Source organism: Mastigoproctus giganteus, chromosome 3, assembly GCF_048544385.1.
Source record: "Mastigoproctus giganteus isolate SK-2022 chromosome 3, ASM4854438v1, whole genome shotgun sequence".
Taxonomy (NCBI): Eukaryota; Metazoa; Arthropoda; class Arachnida; order Uropygi; family Thelyphonidae; genus Mastigoproctus; species Mastigoproctus giganteus.
In genome coordinates, this window is record NC_143577.1 from 222,277,670 (window position 1) to 222,297,529 (window position 19,860).

Here is a 19,860-nt window from a genome sequence, read left to right on the forward strand (position 1 = left end):
GGTGTATTTACACCGATATTTTATAAAGAATGCTAATGCAACAACAAGATTTTTAGAATTATTTGTGAAAAGGATTCAAAGTCAAGTAAAAGGTAAACATTCAAGCTGCTTATTGCTCAGAAACTAAAAAAAAAACTCAATTTTTCTCTGAACCAACTTGATCATAATGTTATAAGGCACGGATGGCCAACGAGTCGATTGTGGATTTAATTTCAGTTGATCACGACGAATTTTAAATATACAGTCATCCCTCGATTTGCTGCGGTCTACCATCTCAAAAATTTCAAGGGGCAATGAAATTTTTGAGATGGTAGACTGCAGCACATTTTGAAGGAAAAAAGTAGATCGCATCACAAATTAAGTTGGCCACTCCTGTTATAAGGCAAACAATCCAGAATTTTTATATTTATGATAAAATAGTCCCAACTATACTTAAATTAATCCCAGTATTAAAACAGAAAATAAATTTTAATTGACAAAGAGAAACATTAATAAAATTTTTTCACAAGATGGAATTTTGCTGGAAGAAATTCCAAAATACAGGAGAAGTTTTAATAGAAAGAAATTATGACATACTGAAGAGATTGAAGTATTGTTTACATTGAATAAAAGTAATTTAACATGTAGGAGGTGTACTTCTGGAGCAACAATTATCAGTTGTTCTGGTGATGATGAAAAAGACTATTTAAAAAAAAAATAAATAAAATAATTGTTACTAATAATATTAAATACATTTTCAGTGGAAGTAGTAGTGAAGGTCCTAGTTTTAAAATCCTTATTTATGAAAAAAGGTTATGTTTCATAAAATTCATTATTACCAAGTGATATCTATTTTATAATTCCAAAAAGGTTATTAGCTTTAAATTTAAGTACAGCCATAGGTTTTTTACACCATAAAAAAAAAATAATGGGAACAGCTGATTGGGTATACACAGAGACATTCAGTGCATTAACCTAAATACAACTTTGGCTGTATTAAGATTAGATTAATAGGAAGTGAGTTTTGTAAAATATATGAAGATTGTTCGTTATTTGGTTTTTTTTTAGGAGCATTAGCAACTAAGGCCATATTGCTCCGGGGATATGCGGTGCTCATTCCTGACCTTTCCCCGCATCCTCCGTATTTGGTGGACACTGGCTCGAATCCCGGTCTAATCAAGAATAGATGAAGAGTTCACTATATTAAAGTTATATGTATTTAAATCAAGACAAATTACTGCTGTCAATGTTGCAAAGCTGTACTACCAAATAATGAATACAAAAGATAAGTACATATACAAAAGGTAATAAGATGGTAGTACATATGTTTTTTGAAGTACATATGTGAATTTTTCTCATGATCAAAATGTCAATACATAGTGGCATAGTGTTTTGTGAAAGGCGCCACCTGTGGTTTCCCACATCTGCACCATGGTACTTTGTGAAGAAATACAGAATCTCTGTAAAAGCCAGAAAAAGTGTAATGTCTGGTTTCTGTCAGAGTAGTGTTATGTTTTGTTGTTGTGTCTCTGGCTGCTTGGCCGCAGAGCCCCTAGTGGGACCCCACGTTGCCCGCCACCACCACTGGGAGGCGAGCCAGGCTGCCCATTATACTCTGGCTGGCCTTTGCCAGGGTTGCCTAAGCTTCCTGACAAAAGGTCAAGTAAAAAAAAAAAAATAATAATAAAATAAAAAAAAAATAATAAAAAATAAAAAAATAATAATAATAAAAAAAAATAAAATAATAAATAAATAAATAAATAAAAAAATAAAAATAAAAAATAATAATAAAAAATTAAAAAAATATATATATATATAAAAAAAATAAATAAAAATAATAATAAAAAATAAAAAAGTGGGGGGGGGGGAGGAAAACAGAGCAGGAGTACGAGTTAGAAGGAACAGAAAGAGGGAAAGGAGGACGGACTGAAGTTAAGGAGCAGTCCGCTCTTTGTGAGGTGAAAATAGGGATCTGGGGGTGGGAGTTAAAGTAGCAGGGGACAGGTGCCCCTGCATGATCACCAGAGGCCAATGGACTCTGTATCCCGCACTCAGGAGTTCTCCAGAGTGCCACCAATCCCGCACCAGAACAGTGCCGGCTGATCCTACCCTATAAGGGGTTTGCAGCAGTATCCCGCACTCGATGAGTGCCAGCAGTCCCGCACCAGAATGGTACCAGCAGTGTTCCTACCCGTAAAGGATTTGCAAGTTGTCAAGGCAGTGTCCTCTAGCGGAGAAGGAGCTAACCCACGCCAGTCTGATTCAGGCCTTGGGCAGCATGATCCAATGTTGTTCTCATTTCAGCAATCTTGGCTAGCCTCAGTGCGAAGATTTCCTGCGCATACACAGTTAGTGCCCTGTATGTGTTTTCATCGAGCAGCAGCGAGGACTCTTGGTTTCGTGGATTCCTTTGAATTGTGGTAGCAAACTTGATTAGTAAACCCCCGCTATTCGTGGTCGCTAATTTAATATGAAATGAAACCTAAAAATGTGAATTTTAAAGCGCCGTGAATATTTTCCGCCATAAAAAAAACATGGGTGTGGCTAAAATTATCTTTCCCAGTCAAAACAGCGCTCAGTGGGTGGTGGGTGGGTGAGTGGGAGAGGGTTGACAAAATCACGAGCGTGGATGTTTCTCGCTAATCCTTGTTCAGTATGTGTTATGCGCTTGTCATGGAAGGTTTCGTCATTTGCCTTTAATTTATATGCTTATAAATTGAATAAATTTTTCAATTTATAAATTGATATGCTTACAAAAGTGATAAATCTACCGTTTTGCAGTGTAAAACAGACTTTTTCGAGTGTGTTAACGGAAGAAAGTGACTTTATTGTGGACAAGTCCTTTCTAACCCGTACAAAAATATGGCTACGAATAACAAGAGAAATGTGAAAAGATCAAAGGTGATGACATTAGAGAATAAAATTGAGTTATTAGACAAAATTTCTAATGGTGAAAGTGTCTCCTCAGTGGCAAAACATTATAAAATCAATGAGTCAACGGTACGATCAATCAAAAAATCGGAAGAAAAAATCCGCCGTAGTGTCCGTGAAAACGTGCTAATTGCTTCAAAAATTTGGTCTGTAACTCGTGATGTTAAATTAGAAAAAAGATGGAAAAAGCTTTAAATCTGTGGATAGAAGACCGAACTCAAAATAAAATTCCGTTAAGTTCACTCATCATTCATAAAAAGGCAAAAAACTCCTTTATCAGCACTTTAGCGAAACTGGTGATAGCACTGGCGGGATACGTTTTTTAGATAGCAAAGGCGCTGGTTTGAAAGATTTGTTTGAAATTTCTAATAAATATTACATTCAATATTAAATTGTTTCTTATTTTCATTTCGATGCCATATGCTTGCATTTCACTATGTACTGTCTATGTACATAGACAAAATTTTAGACTAGTTTTTCTTATATATATATATTACATACTTTGGAACGGAACCCCTTTATTACTATGGGAGCCATAACTCAGTATTCGTGTTTTCGGTATTCGCGACATTTCTCAGGAACGTAACCCCCGCGAATAGTGGGGGTTTACTGTATAAGAAATTTGTGTCGGCAAACAAAATATTTGTTATCATAAAATTTTGTTACACTGAAAACAAAAAAAAAAAAAAAAAGTTAGAATATAGTTAAAAAATAACTATTATAAAAGAAACTTATTATTACATGCAAGTATGATGGTTTGCTGCTTAGATTGTTGCACTAAGTAGCAAACAGTTTGCTCACAGTTATGTAGAGAAAGACTATGCTCAACATGTTCAATGACTTTTTATATAGTTTGAGGCTTTTTGATATATTCACTGTCATTAGAGACTGAAATTTAAATTGCAGATTAAAATAAAGAATAAAACTGTCTTTATTGTAAACTGTAAAACATTCTTACCAGTATCACCAAAGAGTTTTTTCACAAAATAGTTTGATTCCTTCAGGAAATTCGGAGTCAAATGAATATACTGTCCAGGCTTTCCACAGCCTTCAGGTTGGAGTGTATAGGGGTGATCTCCATACAGGGAGTTAGGTGGGCCCACCCTTATTGATGCTTCCTTGAAGTAATCCACCTTACTGGTGATCAAGTATTCATCTTTCTCAGTCCAAGTACTGGGCAATGCTATTTTAATATCCCTGAAGTAAACACGTCCTCCTGTGGCTTCAAATAAATACTTGGATGCATTGGTAAACATTTCCTAAAATAACAGAAAAAAAAAATTGTCAAACATGATTATCATTCATTTATTTCAATTAAGAATTATCAATATATTGTGTATTTTCAGTAGAGATTACTGGACGGATACTAACTCGGATGGCATCCAAGAGGGCTAGGTCCTCTGGAACACTCCTATCAATTGCAACCAGGATATCTTCATAGCCATGGTCATCAAGCCTGATTTCATTAACCTGAACTCCACTTAGTATTGAGATGGCAGCCAATACCCTCAACATCCAGGTCAATAATACTGTCATAGTAACTACAAAATACAATTAAATGAATTTATAATTCAGGACAACCACATGTGGTTATAACAGTTAATAAGATAGAATACAACCATATTACCATATTTTGTGGTGTCACATGGATTTGAACATGTGGTGTAAGTAACTCTGCACTACAAAGTCACATCAATCAAGTTGATGATGGAACCAAATACACTCAGTTTTTATGTTAATGTAGAAATAAGAGTTTACTTATTTCTACATTAACATAAATACTAAAAAATTAGTCCATATATTACCAATTACTAAAAAAAAAAATAAATTAAAAGCTTTCCTAAAACCAATTTACACAGTGCTTTATATTTTTATAATTTTTCAGTTTAACTGTATATTATTGTGTTTGCTTTATATTATGACTCTACTTCTCTGTTTAGTCAGTGTTTTAAAGAATTTTTATACACCTTAAAACTGTCATGTTCAAGGCCTTTTTTATTCACATTTTATTTCAACTTACACAGTTCTACAAACTGTAAATGCACTTTACCAATGGAGCCTTAAATCTCCCTCAATACAGTGTGTTGCAGCACACAAATTCTTCATCTGAGTGAAACATTTGTCTACAAAGATGCCCTTAGCTTTTGGAAAGAGGAAGTCACTAGGAGGCATGTCTAAAGAATAAATAAAAGGTGATAGAGGATTTTGAACTTTGCATCTGCAATGGCAGCCACTGCATAGTGGACTTGTGGCTCATACATTTTCCTGGTGGAAAAGAACACCATAATGAAACTTTCTCTACAATTTCATTTTGATGGTTTCACACAGATTCACTATGAATTCTGCATAATAATGACCTATGTATGTAGCTGCATAAAGGCAAATAAGTACCACTCCTAAGCATCCCCAAAAAAAAAAAAAAATAGTCCATCACCTTCCTACTGGCCTAACAAAATTTCTGAACTGCATGGATAGCAGTGATGGGTGTGGGAGTTGACATTTAGGCTTGGCAGCAAATGGTATACATGTCCCATCCACTGTTGTGGATCAAAAAGGAAAGTCCTCAGGATTCTGCCTAAAAATTTCCAAAAGGTATTCTGATAGCATTGCATTGTGTAAGTTTTGCAGATACTGCTTCACATTAATAAATTCAAATGTGCAGAAACTTTTATCAGCCAGCTGTAGGGGAAAAACTGTTAATATTAGAAGGATCAAGTGTGAATGGAAATGCAGAATACATGTACATCTAATGCAAGGTAGTATGAGGAATGTCCGTTCAACTACATCAAATGGAAAGTTCAAACTGTCATATTAGGGCCACTAAAGAATCTGCCCAAGTGTAATATGTACGCAAGTTGCATGTCTTCTCTGGTTGATCTGCCTATTTTCTTGGATGGAAAACCTGAGTTTCCAGGGAGAACCTTGATATGCATGCTTGAGACTGACTAAGTCAGCAAGGGAGTGAAAAAAAGCCCATAAAAATTGTTCATTTCATTTACACAATTCAAACCCAGACCTTTTCCATTCAGTGTAAAGAGGATAGCAATCATAATTACTGTGCTATCTGCACAGATTCATCTGCCCATGTGTAATATATTAAAACAAGTAACATAGACATAATAGGGCTTATGGAAATGTGGTGCCACCCGGAAATTGAGGATGATGAGTTTCAGTACGGCTTGTATAATGTATTAAGAAGGATAGGGTAGATAGAAAGGGTGGTGGGGTAATGCTTCTTATCAGAAGCAACCTGAGTGCGACGATAGCTTTCCCGGATTCAAACGTTTCACATGCTAGTATAGAATCTGTATGGTGTGAGATGTAATGTATGTAATGATGGCAAAACAGTTGTGAAGTATATTTTCACAATATGAGAGATTCCTGATGGTGTATGATATAAGTTTTGCCATCATTACATCACTTGGGTACCAACCCACCCACCGAAGAAGGGCTAAATAGCCCTGAAACGGTGCCGTCTGGGTGGTGGTATCCACTGAGAATAAGTAACAACAGTCTTCTCCTTCGTGTGATGCATTACTTATTCGAAGTAGTGCAATGTCATGGCAACTCGTCATGAAGGTATTCACAATATGAGATGTAACTTAAACAATGCCGCTATTGCAAATTTTGCTAATTTATATTTAGCTGTGTATAAATGATGCAATTGCACTAAAATACACATAGTCCAATCTCTTTCACAGCTTGAGGCTTTAAACCCTAATGCATTAGAGTAATTATTATTATTTATTTATCATTGTTAGTCACACTTATGGCTGGTGCAGCAAAGTCATAGGCTTTCTTGCACCATGCGGCCATTACTAATACTAATATTCATAAATTGAGTATGTCTTCTGGCTGATTTGCCTGTTTTGCTGCCCTCACAGATAGCACTGTTGGTATAATCATTGTCATCCCCACACTGGCTGAAAAAGACCAGAGTTCAAATCCTGTCAGTGATCCAAAGAATTTATGAAAAATTTTAGTTCTGGCTAATTTAGTTGATCTCAGAAGAAGAGAGCACGGTTTCTCCCAGAAACTCAGGTTTTTTGTCCAGAAAATGTACCACAGAACAAACAATTTACATATATATGATGCAATATGGTCTAAGTTGCCAATGTGCCTAAAATCCTAAAACTAACCAACCTGTTTTGTTGGATGAAAAACCCGATTTTCCGTGGGGGTACTCTGTTAATCATTCCTGAGACTAACTAACTCAGCCACAAAGTGAACACAGCCAATAAAAAATTCCTTTATCATTGACAGGATCCGAACCCGGGCCTTTTACACCCAGTGTGGGGACAATGGCGATTACAACACTGTGCTACTCATGCAGAAAAGTACAAAAAATTAATTCTGAGAACTGGCACCAGCAAGAATTGGTGCTGTCCAAGTCAGAAACCAAATCTAGCCACATGGCATGACCATTGTTGATGCTTCTGACAGGATTTAAAAAATGGGAATGGTGTTGACACATCTCCAATTGTGTTCTCAAAAAGGATAGTATTTTGCTGATAAAGCTATTTTACCAGAATAGCAACTCCATGGCTGCACATGCCAGCATTCAAATGCTGTATAAGCTTGCACCATTTGCCATTATATTTAATACTACTTAGAATGCTTAAATAAAGGACCACTTTCCAAATTGAGCTATGCAAAATTATGAAAAAATTAAAGGAGGCTGCAGCATGAAATCAATGTTGGTCTTTTATTGCTAGAGCAGCAGCACAAGAGCTTAATATTCTATGGTCAAACATCTACAAAGTTTGATCTATTATTCATCACAAGATATACAAGAGATGTGGTATGATTGCCAAAACGATGCAAACTCCACATCAGCTTGACAACTCTGCTCTATGGTTTCTAGCAAGGATGGAATCTAATGACATGACTGGTGAGGTTCATTTCCGATTAAGTGAGTGTGAATACCCATGCATATCATCACCTCCAGGTGTTGTCAATGAATTCCTCTCCACTATCCATGTGTGCCTATTTAGTTTCAGTCTACAGTGAATTTCATAATGGACATTTTTCTTGGAGGCAATTTGAGCTTGTGGTCCACAGATACTACCATGCTAGCTGGGCATTAGAGTGATATTCTGTCATAATTCCTGCTCTTTAGCAGAGAGATGTTGGGAAACAACTGTTTGTATACAGGATGAGGATCCTCAGCACATTGTTTCAGCAGCCAGAAGTCTATTCTGGCTGCTCCACCAGTGTGGAAATTCAGATTGTCTATAGATTGAGCTATTCTCAAGATATTCTTCCCTCCAGATGATCACCATGATTACTCCTAGATCCACCCAGCAGTAGGATTACTGGTAATGTCAAGAACCAGTATTGTGCAGGATTTTTCTCATAGTTGTCTCTTCAGCATTAGCAGAGGCATATGTAGCCCAGTAGTCAGGAGCGGGAGTGCAGTGGCACACGCTCTTTGAGTAGACCGGGGTTCAAGGCCCTGACTGCTAAATATGGTCGATCTGCCAACCCGCACTGGACCAGCGTGGCAGATTATGGTTCATTTCCCTCAGCATGAATTGTTGAGGAGGCTTCCATCCTGCAGTGGGTTGATAATGGCTGCAATTTATTATTATTTTTTTTTTTATGATGCAAGAAAGCAAGCATCAGCAAAAAAAAAAAAAAAAAAACCAATTCCATTTCACCAACCCATTCACTCCAAATGTTTGTCTAGTTATGCCTTGAACTTATTTCAGTTGTTGACCTCCACTACAACAGATGGAAGTTTGTTTCAACCATCAACCCTGCTGGCTAAAGGCAAATTTCTGCACATCTATTCAACAATTTTCTTTCCTCAATTTGAATTTGTGTCCCCTCGGGTGAGTAATCAGAGCAAGAGGAAGAATCCCATCAGCATTGAGCTTGCTCACACAAGACCTTATACATCTCAATTAGATCACCTCGCAGGTACCTAGCCTCCAGACACTGCAATTTGCAGACCTTAAGCCTTTCTTGGTAACAGCAACCCTTTGTTCCACTCACCAATCTCATTGCCCTTCTCTGTACTCATTCCAGCAGGTACATCCTTCCTAAAACAAGGCCTCCAGACATGTATGCAGTACTCAACGTGTGGCCTGACCATTGCCTTATACAAGGGAACAATCATCTCCTTATCCTGACCTTTCTGCATCCTCCGTATTTGGTGGTCACGGGCTCGAACCCCGGTCTAATCAAGAAGCGTGTGCTACGCACTGCCGCTCCTGCCCACCTGGCTACGGAGGCGCCAGTGACTTCTTGTAAGCACTTAAGCACTGCCTCTCAGAGGGACAGTTAAATGAATAGAACCAATGAGACATTTTTGTATAATGGGCAACAGCAAAACGAATAGTGTTATGAGACCTTTCATGTAATAGGGATGGGAAGAATTTTCTTGTTTGCATGTGGGCATCAAAAAGTCTTTCATGGTTCTCTGAGCAGTGCCTCTCTGCACTGCTCAGAAAATTTCATATCTGACTGCACAATTACCCACAGGACCTTTTCATTCTCCACTACCCTGAGTGTAGTACCACACAGTTGGTACATTACTCTGGGATTACTGCTACCCATATGCAGTACTTACATTTGTCAATGTTAAACTTCAGTTGCCACCTGAAGTAGCCCATCTGCTCTATTTTTCTAGATCCTGTTGCAGTGTTGTACTATCATTACTGTCATTAACCACCATGGCAACCTTTGTATCATCTGCAAACTTAGACATTAGCCCTAATATACCTTCATCAATATCGCTGATAAATACAGAAAACAATAGGCCCAACACTGAACTCTACGAGACTCCATTAATAACATTAGTCCATGAAGAGCAGTGTCCATTGGTTGCCACTCTGTCTTCTCCCACTCAACCATCCTTTTATCCATTGTAGCAACTTACCCTTAATGCCATACTGCTCCAATATGTACAGTAGTCTTTCACGTGAAACAATATCACACACTTGACTAAAATCCAAGTATATGATATCAAATTTATTTTTTGCACACAGTTCTTTTGTGATCACATCATAGTATCCAATCAAATTTATCAGAAGACTTCCCCTTAACAAATCCATGTTGTGTCTGAACTATAACTACAGTCTTGTCTAGATGATCCTGCATTGCTTCTTTAATCAGTGACTCCATTACTTTACCTGGAACAGAAGTTAAACTAACAGGTCTGTAATTACTTGTGTCACCCTTCGATCCCACTTTGTGAATTGGGAACACAATTGGACATATCCAGTCCATGGGTACCTCCTCTGAGTCCAAGAAAGCTTTCATAATTATGGCTAAAGGTTTGCTTCCTTCCTTTAATATAACTGGATAGATCCCAACCACCCCAGGTGCCTTTCTTATGTTCAATTTCAACAATTTCTCCTCCTCTTTGCTGTCAGTTATTGCAAAATCACTTAGCTCCCTGTTAGAGTTTGATAAGCTTCCCTACAGACTCCCTCTTGTCTGAAGGTAGGTGCAAAATATTCATTCAGTTTGTCAGCTATCTCAGCAGGTTCATCAACAATCAAACCGTCAATATCAAGTGGACCAATTTGATTCACCCCGTTCGTTCTAGAGTTTATATAAGTAAAGAAGTCTTTGATGTTTTTCTTTACATCCTTTGCTAAAGATTTCTCATGATCAGCCTTTGGTTGCCTAATCTCCTTTTTGACTTGATTACAGACTAGCTTCTATGTTACCTGATAATTTATACGCATCCCATGTATTTTTATTCTGTGCCACGAGTCTCATTAGTTCATCTGCCATCCATCTGGGCTTAAACCTTAAACAGTATTTCTTAGTTGGGGAAAAAACCTAGTAGCTTCCTTGAATGCTTCTCATTTATAATTTGCTGTTGGTGACATCATCAGTTGATCCCGTACATAATTTAAGAACTGTCGAGACCATTGTAGTCACCTTTACGAAATCAAAGACCCTTTCCTTTACCCGTGATGGTAGTTACATCTTTTAAGTAATTCCCACATCGGCACATTGTGATCACTGCCACCTAGTGGTTTCTTTATCTGCAGATTCTTAATGCATGAAAAATAACTGCTGATAATCAGATCAAGAGTATTACTCCCTCTAGTTGCCTCTCGAACATGCTACTGTAGAAAAAATTTTTCCAACAAATCCACAAAAGCCTTGCTAGTGTGCAAGTGACCAACCCACAAGTTCCAGTCAATATCTGGGAAGTCTTTACATTGCCTACAGTTCAACCACTAGCTTTTGCAATTTCTTCCTTTTCCCCACACAAATGTATCCATTTCTACCCTTCTTCATGGTCCCCTTCTCTATTTTTGCTTTAGGGATGTTTTCTAATACCTCCTCTATTCCTACCTCTTTTAACCTAGTACTTTCAAACCCTGCTTTTCCTCTCTTTAACCATTATGACACGACTCATGTCGTGTCATAATGGTTAAAGAAATTTGGGATGAAATCTGAATTCCTGTGCATACTCAGAGTTCACCGAAATGGGAACTTGGCTGGCATCACTCTTCCTGCACTTCATTAACCTGATTTGTATGTTACGGAATAACATCCAATTACATACCAGAATCTCTCCAGTAACCTAGTCACTCTAAACTAAATCAGACTAATCTAGTCTCACCTCCGAGAACTTACCCCCAGGGACTCACATCTGGTGAGTATGGGCTTGGCACACCCAGGGTCCTGAGCTGGATATCATCATTCTTCTCTTTCTTGGTGATTCCTTTCTACTTCTCTCTCTCTCTCTCTCTCTCTCTCTCTCTCTCTCTCTCTCTCTCTCTCTCTCTCTCTCTCTCTCTCTCTCTCTCTCTCTCTCTCTCTCAGGGTAATAGGGAAATTTTTTTTTTTTTGGCTGGCGAGCATAAGCCTCAGGCTTCCTTGCACCATATGGCTAATTATAGTAAACATTTGCTGGGCATCACCCAAACTATATTTAATGATAGAAAATTCAAATCTAATAACCAATTTTGTATATAATAACACTTTTACAATATTATTATTAGCCATATGGCAGAAGGAAGCCCGACACTTAGGCTGCACCAGCTAAAAAAAATTTGAGTACCCTGAGAGAGAGAGAGAGAGAGAGAGAGAGAGAGAGAGAGAGAGAGACAGAAAAAAGCAGGAGGGAATCACCAAAAAAGAGAAGAATGATGACATCCAGCTCAGGACCCTGGGTGTGCCAAGCCCATACTCAGATGGAAGCCCCAGGGTTCTGTAGGGGTTCATCTGATGTTTAGATGGCCAACTACCAGAGGGCAGAGTTGCAAGGACAACTATTAGCATTGCAAACATGCATGATTAAAAGTACTGTAATTCCATTTTAAATTATGTCAACTTACGAAATTGAGACCCTATGAGAACTTAAACCCTTCGGGTAAAGAATTGATATCTGTAACGTAAAGAGCTGACGTGACTGCTGCTATTCGTAAAGTGATACTTAAGTGGAAACCGTAATTGAACTTATTTCTGACTAGACTGTTGGCGCCTCCGTAGCCAGGTGGACAGGAGAAGCAGTGCGTAGCACACGCTTCTTGATTAGACCGGAGTTCGAGCCCATGACCACCAAATATGGAGGGTGGGGAAAGGTCAGGGAATGGCCACCGCACATCCCCAGAGCAATATGGCCCTAGTTACTAATGCTCCTAAAAACCAAATAATAACAACAACTACACTGTTCTGATTTCATAACCTATTCACTCCAATGAATACTTTTTCTCTGTTACAACCACGGGTTTCCTCACTTCCGGTTTTCTATTTGTATCACTGGCACGAGTTGAAAATATTGAGGAAGCTGCTTCATTTCTATAGTAAACACACGCTGTGCTGGATAACCTTGAGAGCAGAGAATAAAAATATACTTTCGATTGTCTTCGAAATCTCTCAAATAATGCTTAGGCTTCAAATTATTTGAAACTTTAAGCGGAAACTGTAATTCTGACATATGACAGTACCCTATGTACGTATAAGAATTCAAAAACCACTTATAACTAAGTATAATTAACATAACTATAGATATAAAACAAACAAATAAATACATAGAAAAGTACTTACGTGAGTGAGATTCGTCGATAATTTAATTTCAAGTGTGTGAAGGATAACCTCCGTTTGCAGAATTTCAGAGGTGGGAACCACGCAAGAAACTTGTGGAGCGAAACCAAGAACCACTCTTCCAATAGTTTTTACAGAAGTGCTTATGTATTATGAAATAAGGAAAGTTATATCCTGATCTTACATTCTACATATAAAATTTCCAACTTTCATAAAGGAAACATTTACTGAGTTTAACATAAACGCTAAAAAACCAGCTACGCACTTAAGAGCACAGTAGTTGAAGTACTTCTCAGACAAACGTCAGAGGCTCCACACAAAGTTATGTAATGTTGGGTGTAACATGTAGCAGCTCCGTTACCATGGTGATCAGACTAGCCACGTGGATGAGCATTCTGCATGATGAAGTTAGGAATAATTCATACTTTTTTTTTTTTTTTAAATCACTTTTATATTATTACTATTACCCACAAAATGCAACCGGCATATTAGAATGCGTGTTTGTACTGCCTCATAGGAAATTGCTTTATTTCCGGTGCTGTTTGCAAAGTGAACTGAATAAGTCCATTCAACAACTAAAATAATAGTTATTGTCAGCGTCCTTGGTAATTATGCTATACCCGAGACTTAAAATAATTGAGGGAATTTTTTTCATTAATTTAAGAGCAAATAGTACTTTTAAAATTCCATTATCGTAAAGAGAAAACTAACCGTTAACTTTACTCCACTCCAATGTGGAAGATGGAAGATGATCGGTACTACTGTCTTCTCAAGGTCAATCAAGGTAACTGTTGGATGTAATATTCCGCACTCGAAAATAGTTATTTTTTTAAATTGTCTTGGATATATAAAAATTGAGTGAATTTATATTTTTTTATAGAAAAATCAATACCTTCTGTTACAATTTTTATAGAAGTGCTTACGTATTATGAAACAAGTAAAGTTATTTCTTGATATTGCCTTCTTTTAAATTCCAACGCACTATACACCACTTCTGAAGACGCGACTGAAAAATAAAAATTTAAATTTAAAGAGTGCTTTATTTTCCTCTATAGATTTATATAGTGAAAATTAAATAATTATTTTAAATGAATTATAATTAATACTAATTTGCATAATTTCGCAATAGTTAGTATATAGTTATGAAATTCAGAGTTAGTAAGTTAATTAGTTAATTAAGTTAGTAAATTTATAAACCTAAATTAGTAAATTTAGGTTTATAAATTTACAAATTGGAGCAGAATGGTATTAAGGGTAAGTTGCTACAATGGATAAACGGGTGGTCGAGTTGGAGAAGACAGAGAGTGATAATTAATGGACGCTGCTCTTCGTGGGCTAATGTTATTAGTGGAGTCCCCAGGATTCGGTGTTGAACCCACTTTGTTTTGCATATTTATCAATGATATTGATGAAGGTATATCAGGCTTAATGTTAAGTTTGCAGATGATACAAAGGTTGGCAGGATTGTTAATGACACTAATGGCAGTGTGCTACTGCAAGAGGATCTAGAACATTTGGGCAGATGGGCTGAGAGGTGGCAACTGAAGTTTAACATTGACAAATGTGAAAAGTATTGCATATGGGTAGAACTAACCCCAGAGCAACGTATCAACTGTGTGCTACTACACAGTTGGTGGTAGAAATGAAAAAGAGTAACAGAAAAAACTATCCCATTTTCTTGTTATTATTATAATAACAAGGCATTATGATATATTTAGACCTGACGTAGCCGAGTGGTCAGGAGCGAGAGTGCATAGTACGCGTTCTTTGAGTGGACCGGGGTTCAAGCCCATGACTACTAAATACGATAAATATATTTGTAATGACGATTTTTTGTAAACTTGGTTGTCGTGCTGGAGTATAAACAGGAAATTTATAATAACAAGGATCACTTCGCAGGTGCCTGGAGAGTAAGCACCTGCGAGGTGATCTGATTGAGGTGTATAAAGCCTTGAATGGTATGAGCAAGCTGATGGGATTTTTCCTCTTGCTCAGATTAAGAACTTGAGGGGGCATAGATTCAAATTGAGGAAAGACAGTGTAAAATAGATATGCACAAATTTGCCTTTAGCCAGTTTATTGGTGGAACACACTTCCATCTTTTGTTGTGGAAATTGATAGCCTGAATAAATTTAAAGCTGAGCTGGACAGGCATTTGGAACGAATGGAGGGGTGAAATGGGAGGTTTTTTTTTTTTTTTTTTTGGCTTATGTTGCATTAGCTTACTTTCTTGCATCGTATGCCTCTACTAATGCTAATACTTAAGATTATTTAAGTATTATTATGTCCATTCGTAGCTTTTTTCGTTTTCTTATTTCAATAAATAAATAATTACAATTGTCTCTTTTGTTTTTATTAGATATCTGTATAAATCAATTCATTTATGAATTGTTCACCTTTTCGAATTTATATCGTATAATATTCATCATTTTCACTGTAATAAGATAATATGAGAAAACAGAAGGAAATATTTATTTTTTAACTCTTAAATAATGACAGTATACAATCAGTTCACAAACACCACATTACTGGCAATAATTACAATTTAATTATATCAAAATCACAGATTAAAATTTGCAAAAAACCATACAAATTATAATCAAACATTTAAGTATTAAATGTTTGATTATAATTTCAATAATCTTAATAATAATACTTTAAGGCTAAACTCCATTATTTGGGTAACACTACTCACCGCGCAGTGTGCGTGGTCGTAGAACGTAGTGATTGTACGGTCGAATTCTGTGATTGGGTGATTATTGTGAGGGCATTTTCTTTCTGATTGTTTTGTGTCGTCGAGAAGGGGGTGCTTAGCTTAGGTAGGGTGTTTTCCCCACATATCCTGCTGTTTTAAAATCGGCAAACGAGTTTGCAATTTAAAAACAGAGTCAAGTGGGCGGATAAACATCCTAGGCATGTCAACCTAGGAGGACAGTGGGTGGGGAAAGCAGTGAATGGCACCTGCCAATCACTGCTTTGTTTCTGAACGTTAGTCGAAATACGGTCTTGTACCCAAGATCTGTAGATTTACCTATTTAAATAATTTTAAGTATTATAATAATAAAAAGAAAATGGAATATTTTTTCCGGGATTCAAGAAAAAGAAAGACCTGGGAGTAATTGTGCAGTCAGATATGAAGTTTTCTGAGCAATGCAGACAGGCTGCCAGAGCAGCTCATGGGGTGCTGTCAGTGATATACAGGAATTTTGCTAGTAGAGAAAAGGAGGTGATTATCCCATTGTATAAGGCATGGTCAGGCCACGCCTTCAATAGGATTAGCAATAGTAGAGGCATATGACGCAAGAAAGCAAGCTTATGTAGCATCAGCCAAAAAAAAAAAAAAAAAAAAAAACCACTCACATTTCACCCCTTCGTTCGTTCGACATACCTCTCCAGCTGAGCCTTAAATTTATTTAAGCTATCCACTTCCACAACAACGGATGGAAGTCTGTGCCACCAACCACTGGCTAAAGGCAAATTTCCACACATCTATCCTACATCTGTCTTTCCTCAATTTGAATTTATGCCCTCTCAGGTGATTATTCTGACCAAGAGGAAGAATCCCATCGGCATTGAGCATGCTCAAACCATTCAACGCTTTATACACCTCTATAAGATCACCTCGCCTTTTGCATAGTCCCCAGATACTGTAATTTGCAAAACTTAAGCCTTTCTTCGTAAGAGCTACCCTTTGTTCCATTCACTAATCTGGTTGCCCTTCTCTGTACTCGTTCCAGCAGCTCTACATCCTTCTTCAAATGAGGCCTCCAGACCTGTATACAGTACTCAAGGTGTGGCCTGACCATTGCCTTATACAAGGGGATAATCACCTCCTTATCCCTGCTAGAAAAATTCCTGTATATCATTGACAAGACACCATGACCTACTCTTGCTGCCCGTCTGCACTGTCAGAAAATTTCATATCTGCCTGCACAATTACCCCCAGGCCCTTCTCATTCTCTACCACTGTCAGTGTAGTACCACAAATTTCATACGTCACTCTGGGGTTGCTGCTTCCCATATGTAGTACTTTACATTTGTCAATGTTAAACTTCATTTGCCGTCTCTCAGCCCATCTGCTCAACCTTTCCAGATCCTGTTGCAGCAGCATAGCGTCAGTAGTGTCCTTAACAACCCTGCCTTCCCCTTAACAAAACCATGCTGTGTCCGAGCTATAACTGAATTCTTGTCTAGATGATTCTGAAGTGCTTCCTTAACCAATGCCTCGATTAATTTTCCTGGAACAGAAGTTAAACTCACGGGTCTATAATTACTTGTGTCATCCTTCGATCCTCCTTTGTGAATTGGGCTCACATTTGCACATCTCCAGTCTATGATTACCTCCCCTGAGTCCAAAGAAGCTCTCATAATTATGGCTAAGGGTTTGCTTACTTCCTTTGCTGCCTCCTTTAATATAACTGGATAGATCCCATCCACCCCGCGTGCCTTTTTTTATGTTTATCCTCAACAATTTCTCCTCCACTTTCCTCTCAGTTATTACAAAATCATCTAGCTCACTGCCAGAGTTTACTTCACCTCTGGCATTCCCCTCCATGAATAACTACTCATGTGTGAATGTAGATGAAAATACTCATTTAGTTTGTTAACCACCTGAGCAGGATCATCAACAGTTGAACCATCAATATCTAGTGGACCAATCTGATTCATCCCTTTCCTTCTAGAGTTTACATTGGTAAAGAACTCTTTTCTGTTTTTCTTTGCATCCTTTGCCAACGATTTCTCATAATCTGCCATTGCCTGCCTAATCTCCTTTGCATAATCTCCTTTGTGACTTGGTTACAGACCAGCTTATATCTATCATAGGCTTCCATGTCACCCATTAATTTATATGTATCCCATGCATTTTTCTTCTATGCCATATGTCTCATTATTTCATCTGACATCCATTTAGGCCTAAACCTTGAAGAATATTTCTTAGTTGGTATGTAAAGCCTAGTAGCTTCCAAGATAAATTCTTTGAATGCTCCCCCTTTTGAATTTGCTGTTGGTAACATCATCAGTTGGTCCCACTGTATAGCATTTAAATACTGTCTCAGTCCATCGTAGTCGCCTTTACGAAAGCCAAAACCCTTCCCTTTACCCTGATGGTAGTTACCTCTTTGATCAAATCCCACTTCAGCACACTGTGATCACTGCCACCTAGCGGTTCCTTTATCTGCAGATTCTTAATACATGAAGAATCACTACTGATAATCAGATTAAGAGTATTACTCCCTCTAGTTGCCTTCCGAACATGCTGATGTTGAAAACAATCATCCAATAAATCCACAAAAGCCTTGCTAGTGTGTCTGACCAACCCACAAATTCCAGTCAGTATCCTAGCATTGGTGTACACGCGTACACCAACGCTAGGAGTTTGCGTAAGTATACATGCAAAATTAACCCCAGGGGCTCACATCTGGTGAGTGTGGGCTTGGCACACCCAGGGTCCTGAGCTGGATATCATCATTCTTCTCTTCCTTGGTGATTCCCATTTCTCTCTCTCTCTCTCTCTCTCTCTCTCTCTCTGAGTAGTTCAGAAATTTTTTTAGTTTTTTTTGGCTGGTGCAGCATAAGCCTCAGGCTCCTTGCACCATATGGCTAATAATAATAATAAGTATACTTGCGTAAGTATACATGCACCTGTTCCTATTTTTAGCTATCCTAACACAACCAATGTGTTTACTTGTACCGCAATGACTCCCAGCAGTCTCTGAAATATCCTGCATCTTGTTTTCCAGGCTGCTGCTCATTCCAATAAAAGCAGTGCAAGAATCAGTTTCAGCTCTGCCAGTGGCTACTGTTAATCTATTAGTCCTTGTATCCCCCCAAGCTAGCAGTTTTCCGACCCACCTAACGCTGCCTCGATAGCATCAGCAAATATTCTTGCACCCTTTCTATTTAAGTGTATCCCATCCCTGTAGAAGCAGTCTCTCCTGTTAACAAGTACAGACCAGGCTTAAAAAAATGCTACCCCTTGAGCCTTGCACAATCTTTCCAGGGCGGAATTGATCGACAAGGCTCTCATCATATACTCCCTCCTATCGTGTCTGGGAAGAATTGCAGACGCTTTCAAATTCAACCCTAATTCACAGCTTTTTTTCAACAGTGACCTGTACTTGTTAAGTAATTTTGACATAGAGCTTTTAGAATCAGTGATTTGGCATAGATATCCAAATAGATATGCCAAATCGGTGATTTGGCATAGAATACTGCGAACAGGTTGGACGCCTCATTTTAGGAAAGATGTAGAGTTGCTTGAGCGTGTACAGAAAAGGGCGACAAAATGATGAGGGGAACAAAGGGGTTCTATTAACCAAGGAAGGCTTAAGTTCTGCAAATTGCACAACTTAAACCCTAATTTGATCGGATGGAGACTAGGCACCTGCGAGGTGATCTGATTGAGGCCTTGAATGGGATGAGCACGCTGAAATCTGATGGGATTCTTCCGCTTGCTCAGATTACGAACCTGAGGGAGCATAAATTCAAATTGAGTTAATAGTTGTAGAATAGATGTGTGGAACAAACTTCCATCTGTCATTGTGGAAGTTGATAGCGTAAATAAATTCAAGGAGGAATGGACAGACAAACTTTTAGGGGAAAAGGATGTGTGAAATTTTCTTTTTTTTTTTTTTTTTTTTTTGGCTACATGATACGCTTGCTTTCTTCCATCATATGCCTCCATTACTATTACTAAGTGTATGCTCATGGCCCAATTGTGCGGTCTGAAAACTCTGGTGTAACTCACCTGGGGAATCCTACCCTACTCCCTGCGCCTGAGATCTAATTACAGCCCGATTGAAAGAGCCTTTAGAAATTACCCCAGTCTATGACAAGGCTCGAAACCAGACCTCTCCAAAGGAGAGACAAGTGGCGAAACCACTATATGGTCACGGAGGACTCATAGATCAGAAGATTTAACTAGCCATTTTG

General features: G+C 38.0%; 1 protein-coding gene across 1 annotated transcript in view; it reads right to left on the reverse strand.

Annotated features, from left to right (window-relative positions):
- LOC150088771 (uncharacterized) overlaps positions 1 to 19,860 on the reverse strand; it is a 202,530-nt gene that overhangs the window by 108,787 nt on the left and 73,883 nt on the right. The window contains exons 27-28 of the mRNA XM_090370318.1: positions 4,282 to 4,451; positions 3,869 to 4,169 (exon numbers count right to left, since the gene is read on the reverse strand). Coding sequence (XP_090226444.1) covers positions 3,869 to 4,169; positions 4,282 to 4,451 — 471 coding nt within the window. The remainder of the gene's footprint in view (positions 1 to 3,868; positions 4,170 to 4,281; positions 4,452 to 19,860) is intronic.